This window comes from Cynoglossus semilaevis, chromosome 1 (genome assembly GCF_000523025.1).
Source record: "Cynoglossus semilaevis isolate Cse_v1.0 chromosome 1, Cse_v1.0, whole genome shotgun sequence".
NCBI lineage: Eukaryota > Metazoa > Chordata > Actinopteri > Pleuronectiformes > Cynoglossidae > Cynoglossus > Cynoglossus semilaevis.
The window spans coordinates 14,291,230-14,300,231 of record NC_024307.1 but is presented as its reverse complement, the minus strand read 5'-3'; the positions used below and the strand labels follow the sequence as shown (position 1 = coordinate 14,300,231).

At 40.6% G+C, this 9,002-nt stretch overlaps 1 protein-coding gene across 3 annotated transcripts in view; it reads right to left on the bottom strand.

Annotated features, from left to right (window-relative positions):
• Positions 1 to 213: 213 nt before the first annotated feature.
• The window catches only part of pax9 (paired box 9), an 11,125-nt gene continuing 2,336 nt past the window's right edge, over positions 214 to 9,002 (bottom strand). For 2 of the 3 annotated variants that reach the window (XM_025062393.1, XM_017037552.2), the window contains one exon: positions 214 to 1,238. In XM_025062393.1, coding sequence (XP_024918161.1) covers positions 1,063 to 1,238 — 176 coding nt within the window. In that variant the 3' untranslated portion in view covers positions 214 to 1,062. Of the gene's footprint in view, positions 1,239 to 6,731; positions 6,872 to 9,002 lie in introns of all 3 variants that reach the window. The other variant, XM_017037508.2, reaches the window with a different exon arrangement.

The window sequence follows — 9,002 nt, the reverse complement described above, 5'->3', positions numbered from 1 at the left end:
CACTAAGGAAGGCTCTTAGTGAGCCGTGAAACACTGTAATAGAAAGTCCAGAGATTTTTTCCCCTTCTCCTGTAGAACAGAGTTTCGACCCACAGAGCCTGACTGTAGTCACATGATCCTCATCTGCTCCCAGACCAACTGAATATTCCAGGACCCCCCTCTGCCCCCCCCCCCGTTTTCCCCCAAAACAACTGGCAAACGTCAGCAGAGCAGTAACAGCCAAACAGTTTAATAAGATACATTCAATTTCATTGTGCAACATTTGTCAATTGTTAATGCTCGAAGACTCCGACATCAGAACAAAGCCAATTCTATTCTTTACGCTCCCGGAGGTTCTGATCCGTCTGTGAGGCAAATTGCACTTCATTTAACGTACCTTAATCTAATAAATAAACTTCTCCCAGCGTGGAGCTCCTGCACATCGGCTACATTTCTTCTTCTTTTTTTTTTGTTTGTTTGTTTCTTTTTAGAGAAGTGGGAAAACAATGCACCATAGGACACAATGTGACTTATATCAAAACATAAACAACAACAACAACAAGAGCAAAACAAACACAAGAAAAGCTATGAATAAGCACCCTGAAAACACAAATGCAGAGTTTTTTTTCCCCTCTTCTTTGATTGCATATTTTTGGAATTCTACGTCACCCCCCTGTTTTTGCCCAAAGACGATTGCAGCAGAAGAGCTCAGTGAAGAATCTGGAGAGGAGTCGTGTTGATAGATGAATGGATGGAGTCCCAGTCCCAGTCCCAGTCCCTCGGTTACACCTGTCCTGCAACTTCTTTCAGACGTGTTTGTGGTCAAAATGGTCTCGCTGTTTATTTCCAGTCCTGTCTCTGGTCTGTCTGTGTTGGAGGGACGCCACAAATATGGGTCCCGGGGTCAAGTCCTTGGCAGAGGAAGGAGGCAGTGGGACCGGATCGAGGGCCGCCACAGGGTGGCCGTCTTGATCTCTCCGTCCCATCAGTCCTCGGGGCTGACCTCACCGCACCGAGGCGGTGACCTGGTGGATGGAGTCGCAGCCGGCCGTCATGCTCTTGAAGGCCAGAGGGGCGGCGATGTCACAGCTGCGGGGAGATGGAGCACTGCCACTGGCCGGCTGCCATGTGGCTCCGGTCACATAGGCCGACGTGGTGGCGCTGTACCCCATGTAGGGTGACACTTGGGTGGGATGGTGGTAGGGAGTGATGCTGGGTGCTGTGGCATAGCTGTTCACTGTGGGCAAGCCATTCAGCATCTGGAACAGAGACAAAGGAGATGAGTGTGTGAGAGTGTGTGTGTGTATAATACAGATGTCAAGATGACAACTTAGAGCAGAAGTTACGTTTTATCTTCTGCATCAAAGCCATCTGAGGAACAGGAGCAGTGGGCAGCACGGTGCTGTGCCGGGGGGTGGGGGCGGGGGGTTACTTTACGTGTGTGTGTGTGTTGTCCTCAGCACATCACCGAGCTAGACCCCTGGACCACAGATATTTGATTAAATGTTTTTAAAAACGTTTCTCTGCAGAATAATATTTTCTTGATACAGAAGCTCCAGATGTTAACGCCTTTCTCTTTAAATATTAGCTTCACAAAACAACTTTTTTTTTTTCAACAAACCCAAAAATATCTGTGGACACCGGTGGTGTGTAAAAAAAACAACAACGTTCTTCACCTCGACACTAACTGTAACTAACAACTAACTAACTAACAACTGTATTAAAACATTTATGTTTGTGATACATTGGTTTATGGTCTGACCCTTTAACCTGGGACAGAAACATATTTAAAACGCATAAGTAAAGTAGTAAGTAAAGTAATGTAGTTTACTCTGAACCAACAAGGTGATCGTTGCTCACAGAGAGATCTGAGGCTGGGTAGAAAATGGTCCTGGAAAGACAACTGGTAGGAGATGTGTGGAAGAACTGCCAGGTGACTGGTCAATAACTCGTGACAGCCACTAGAATCAAGTTAGAACAGACAGAGGTTTCAGACCTGTCGTCCAACAACAGGACCAGATCAGGGTTAAAAGAGACGGACCTAAACCTGAGGTGTGGATGTGTGATACAGCAGAACACACAGATGGGAGTGTGGAAATTCTTTGGTGTAACCAGAACAGTTCTCAGAAGAGTGGAAGAAACAGTGAAGAAGGTAGAACTTATGAGAAGAAAACCTGGAGCAAACGGAAGAAAAACCTAAAGTCCAACCAACATCTGTGGAGTGAACTGAAGACCAGGGTCCACGACAGAAGACCATCAAGAAGTTCAGAGATTCACCAAAGAAGAAAGGGCTCGGAGACTTTGGAATACTGGTCCAAATACTGGTCCAAATACTGGTCCAAATACTGGTCCAAATACTGGTCCAAATACTGGTCCAAATACTGGTCCAAATACTGGTCCAAATACTGGTCCAAATACTGGTCCAAATACTGGTCCAAATACTGGTCCAAATACTGGTCCAAATACTGGTCCAAATACTGGTCCAAATACTGGTCCAAATACTGGTCCAAATACTGGTCCAAGTACTGGTCCAAATACTGGTCCAAATACTGGTCCAAATACTGGTCCCACATGTTTGATGAACTTAAAACAACTACAGTCAGTTACAAATTTGATCATGGAATTTTTGTGTTTACTAACTTTTATTATTAATTATCCGAGGCAGAATCATTTGAGCTTCCTATGACGATTGCTATAGTCAACAAAATATTAAAATTATTTTAGTTGACTAAATTTTAATTAGTTTCAGTCGACTCAAATACAATCTGTAATATATTATATTTATGTTCATAAAATTGAATGAACTTCTTTTCAATAAAATCTTAATTGGCCTTATATAGCTTATTTTGCTTATGTACATACATATATATGTGCATACATATATTACATATACACACATATTTGTGTGTATATATGTGTTTATATATACATAGATATATGTGTGTCAACATATATATAGGGACTAAATTTCCTGTATATATGTAAGTATATATTCTTATATATACAGTACATATATATGGTTAAATATCAGGAAATGTAGTCGCTGCCAGATTCTATTTTTGTCTTGTTCATAGATCAATGTATCTCAACATTATTAAGTCCCACATTTACCTCCTGTTTGGTTGTTGACTGAGTCCTTGACAGAAAAGTATGACTCAGCAAATTAACACTGTTTAAACTGACGTCCTTTTCTCTATCAAACCCCAAAACAATATTTTAAAATATACGTTGAGCAGCATTGTTCTCCCGGGGCCACGGCACAGTCAGCTGTTACTGAGGCGGTGGGACTCAGGTGGACACGGAGACAACAGTCTCTCTGTGGAGAAGTGAGGACGGCGTTCTAAAGAGCACCGACTCCCCTCACTTCACAGCCACCACAGGAAACCCCTCCGTCGAGTTTCCTCCCCCCCGAGTACGGACGATCACTTATGTGCTCTCTCCTGCCCCCTGGAACACATTAGGGCACACGTTCTACGCCTGATTGGCCGTCTGGAGTGGATGTGGGCCTTGTTTTCTGCCTTTCTAAAAAAAAAAAAAAAAAAAGTGGCTGTTCCACGGCCGTCCTCTGCAGCAGCAGCAGCAGCAGAGGCGGCGGCAGTGATATACCGCGCCAGACGATGGGAGACGGGGGGGTTCAGTCTTTGGGAGGAAGGGGGGCGCCACAAAACAGATGTCATGAAAGATTGAGAGTGAAAGGGCAGGAAGAGGAGAAATACGATAGAGAAATGGAGTTTGAAGCAGGAGTCGGCCTCGGCCTCTGGCACAGCGACAGGACTTAACTCCAGGAATTCACCGAAAAAACAGCGTCTGACCAGGGAGGCCGGATCTCCCAGTCCTGGGTGGTCCGACTACTGACAATTATTTCTACATTTGGGATTCTTTTTTGGCTGCGCCGACTTGACTGACAGGGGACACGGTCCATTTTCCCTTGAATGCAGATATGAGAAATGACCCTTCTGTCACCGCTGGTCTTTACGCAGCTTTAAGAATGCTCGTGTGTGTGTGTGTGTGTGTGTGTGTGTGCGTGGGTCAGTGGTTGGCTGACTCCGTGTGTCTGGTTGTGTGTGTTTGGGTGTGTCCGGGTGTCTGGTTGTGTGTGTTTGGGTGTGTGTCCTCACCCAGCTCCGTCACTGTACAACGGATTATTATTCTTCAGCTGCCGCGGAGCTGTTTCAAATTAATGTTGTACATCGTCTAAAAACCACCACATTGGCCTGACCAACACACACACACACACACACACACAGACACACACACACACTGGGCTGCATACAAACATAAACATGTACGCAGTGACTACACAGCCGGGGCCTACACTCCGTATACACACACAGTAACAGGGAACACCTCGGAGTACAACACGGAGCAGAGCAGAAATCAGCACCTGTCTGACAAACAGTCATCACACAGGGTTTACAGCCTGTTTACACGGCTGCTCCCGTGCTGCCATCTAGACTCCGGGCTCCCCAAACACTGGGTCAGGATCTAGAGACAGTACACAGAAAGAGGGCTCCGGGGTCGCCGGGTGTTGTGTTAGCTGAGGTCTGTTGTTGTAAACGGCTGTGGTCGTTCACCACTATACAGTCACAGTGATTTATCTTACTGTCCTAACTTTGTCTCTGTCCATCCAGATGCTTCTGGAGACAGAACAGACAGGGACAGGATGGAGAGGGGAAATTCACATTTACTAAAATCCCTCATTTTAGTCAATTCTTCTGGATTTTTTTTAACCCAAATTAAATTCGTGTTTGGACACAAATCAGATTACAGCAGATTGTGGAATAGAATGTATTTTTCTCCACTCTGTTTACTGATTTAATTTAAGTTTTTCTGTGGATCAGTCCATTACTTTTTCATCTTTTAGACCAAACAAATGTGCAGAAAAAATTCTTAAAGATAAAAGATAAACCAATGTTTAAAAAACGCTGGTTGATTCTTATTTTTTTTCATTAAATTTTTTTTTATTCTACAGAATTTAGAGAATTTGTGTGTATTTTCTGGACACCCTAGTATTATTTATTTAATGTATTTATTCAAAGATGAACAGGTTACAGATTAATTATTGTTTTTATTTTTTAACATAAATTATCTTGTAATATTTTAAAAATACATGTGTGAAATCGGTCTGACAGCCAGTAAATTAAAGTTAAAAACTGAAAAATGATGGACATTAATCAATATTTAACACTGAAACTGACACAACTCTTAACTCTTGACACAAGTCTTATATAAAACATAAATATAAAAATATATATAAAGTCACTTTTTATCATTTTACATTCATAACTAGATATTTATAAATTCTGTATTTTATTTTAGGGCATTCCAATGATAAAATATTTAAAAAGAAAACACTTAATTTTTTTATATGATAGCAATAACCTCAGCTCTGACAGGTTTTGGCCTGAACTTTTATAGTGATTAAAATGATAATTGTTATAATAATAATAATAATTACTGTGAAGATTACACTGTTGTAATTACTGCCGCCACTGACTCTAATCTATATTTAACATAGATTTCCTGTCTGATTTGGACTCGGTTTTAATTAAAGTGTGTGTGTGTGTGTGTATATGTGTGTGTGTGGCCCTGCAGTCAACTGACATTCATGTCATCCTCAGGGAAAACGTAAGAATGTTCAATTCCTTCAGCCTAAAATAGCGCTAAATCATTTTACTAAACAAAAAACTGTTTGTTTCACGTCTCTCTTTTTTACTGTAATCTTTGTGTTCTTTACGTTTTAAAAAATAAATCGTTTTCGCTAAGAATATGGAACGAAAACTTCGTTGTGATAGAAAATGTGATGAGACTTAAAGTTTTAAAAACAAAGAAAATATTTCTCCTAACTCGAAATTTAAAAACAAAATCATCTCGTTTCATTTAATATTTTTAATTAAATGATGTTTCCTGCTGTTATTCTTTACGTCCAACGTCACGTTTGGTTTTTACTTTAACATAATCGTATACTGTAAATAAAAATTAATTCGTCGTTGATTTACATTTCTTTTCTTCAAATGTTTATCAGCGTCTTCTGACTTTTATCAACATTAATTGGGCAGAAATCTTTAATTATTTATCAGCGTATTCATACGGTTTTATTATTGATAAATTAAAGTCATTTTTGTCCCTTGTTTGTTCCTGGTGTCCAACATCAGTGTCTTTAACTGTGATAAAAGTAGTTCAATAAACAGCAGGTCGTGTAAAATAAATTTAGCCAGTTCTGAAAAATGTATATGAATAATATAAATAATGAGATTATTTGGAAACGTCCGTTATTTGTCCTAAATATGTCCATGTCAAATAATAAATAATAAAATAATAAATAATTCATTGAACTCTTTGATTTAACTTGAGTTAAAAAAACTACACACTTTACTGAAACCAGTCAGATTCAATCTCTTAAAAGTGATTATTTCTAAAGAACTAACTTATAAAAAAAAATCACAAACTTTTACTGTGAAAAAGTAGGAAACATTTACACACACCATTAAAACACACTATAAAAAACAGGAGGAGCGCGTCACTGCAGCGGCACAGTCCATGTATTATGGCCTGGTATTATTGTTAATATTATCATCATTATTATTATTATCGTCATCATTATTGTTGTTATTACCGTTATTTATATTATTATTTCAAATTATTCAAGAAAGCTCTGGGTGAATTACGGTACAATTTAAGGTTATAAAATGAGCTGCTAATTATTGCATTTTTTTTTTCTCATTTTTTTTTATTATTATTTTTGTTTTTACCTGTGTGTATTTTGCTTCAGGTTCTAAATGCGGTTTATCCACGTCACTGACTAGCGGAGAGATGGCTGCTGGGAAATTAGTCCTGTTTAACGCGCTCCATTCTTCTAGTTTGGCGCTGGAAAAGGCTGCACTGTCACTAACTGGTGGGGAGAGGAGGGAGAGAAGAGGGGGAGAGACGGAGTCAGAGAGGAGGCTGCAGAGATGGAAACGTTAACAAAAAAAAGGAACACAGGCCGCTGCTGCCAGTGGAGGAGAAAAATCACCGACAGTCTGTGTGTGTGTGTCAGGTAAAAACATCCACACTCCTCAGGGTTAGCATGGTTAGCATGGTTAGCAGTGCTTGGTTATTTTGTCCGCAAATGTGACGTATTCTTAAAATAGAAAAAAAATAGTTAATGTAATAATTCTAATAATTATACATGTATTTTAAATGTAACCTTTAGTTCTTTACAGTCAGAGTCAGACCAGGTTGAACACGACTGAAATACTTTTACTAAAAACAACTCATTTTACACGTTTTTGGGTCGTAGCAGTTTGGCTAATTGCTAATGTTTTGAGGAATTTCGCTTTGTATTAATTTACTGAAGAATTTGACTGGTTCTGGAAGCATTCGTTCTATTCATTCTGATTCTTTAAACATTTTCTGAAATCGTGTGAAAACAAGAACAGCGTTTAAAGACATCTACTAAACGTTCGGTGATTTTCGGTTCAATCCTGAACATCATTATTTCTTTATTCATTTATTCTTTTCTATTCTCCAGTTGTACTTTTAACATTCAGAGTCAGACCTAAATTATCTCTGCTCTTTTTCCCCCAGAAATGTCAGACATTGTTTACGAAAAAAAAAGTTCGTTTTTCCAAACTGACCCTGACTTTTCCCGCCTGACTTCCTTTCCTCCATATTTATCCCAAACACGACTCGAGTTCCCAGATCAGGACATGTTACTGCAGGGCAGGGCCGGAGCTCCGGCTCCTGACAGACTACCGGGGAGGAGGAGAAAAACACTCCGCTCTCACAACACGGTGTCGACCATTAACACTGATTTATACCGGATCCTGTTTCACTGTTTCCAAAACAGACCAGGTCTCAGTGGAAAAAAGCAGACACTGGGAGACACCGCTGCAGACATGTGACACAGACACGGACAAACAACAAACACGACACGACGACACAGCAGCAGCAGCAGCAGCATTAACTGTGTGACGGGTTGACGGTGTGACTCCGTTTTTAGGCCTGGATCAGTTTAAATCTATGCGATGGTTGCGAGTTCGAAATTTGATTAAATCCAAAATTAAACGACTATCAATACGAATGCCTGCCACAGGAACCGTCTTTGTAGCCGGATCAGTACCAGTGCCTGTGTTTGCGCCACTTTTACGCACGAGTCACCCATCACTTCAGGTCATAGGTATTTTGCGCGCACGTTAAGCACATAACACGCACGACGTAACTTGAAGAATTGGCCTAAATGGACCATGATGGTGTATCCGCTGACCCAATCTGGGGCCGCGGTTCCCGCCATGTGACCCCCCCATAAATATGTCCTGATTATATTTTTCTCTTACACCATAATTTATTATTATTTTAATTTTAAGAATCGCTGATTCGAACTTCCGTCCGGTATTGTACCAAGGTGGAATCAAACCCTGAACCTTTTCTATGACAGACACGGGTCCTACCACTGCAACATAATTGTTTTAATTTCATATTTGATTTTTTTTTTTTTTTAATTTCTGATCCAAATTGTGGAACACTGTCGTTGCCGTACAGCGGTGTTTCCGGTTGTCTGGGCCGCAGCAGATGGTCCTATATCTGGGGGTCTGTCAGGTCGAACCGTCAAACCGTGGGTGTTATCGTGGATACTCTGAAGTACCTGAACTTTCTGCCATCTACCAAAAATACACAGATTGTGGATCGGGTTAGTTAGAGACGTAGTATCTGTCCAGACTCTACTCTGTGTACTGCTGTCCTAGCAAGTATTTTGGTCATAAATTCTGAGACTTTTTTCTTGTTGGAAATGAGGGTAAAAACAATTGTTTTTTTTTTCTTGAGAGAAAAATGACGAGGAAGGAAGAAAATGGGAGATGTTTGGAGAGAAGACATTTTTCTGGAGACTTTTCCAACTAAATCCAGACTGAATGTAATCTGATAGACTTGAACTCATAATCCATGCTCTGAATCATGCCACAATTTGTATTCCAGTAGCCAGAGGGGGTCGATGGGGAGAGGGTGCATGTGGGGGGGGGGGGGTGGGGCACACCCAGACTTTG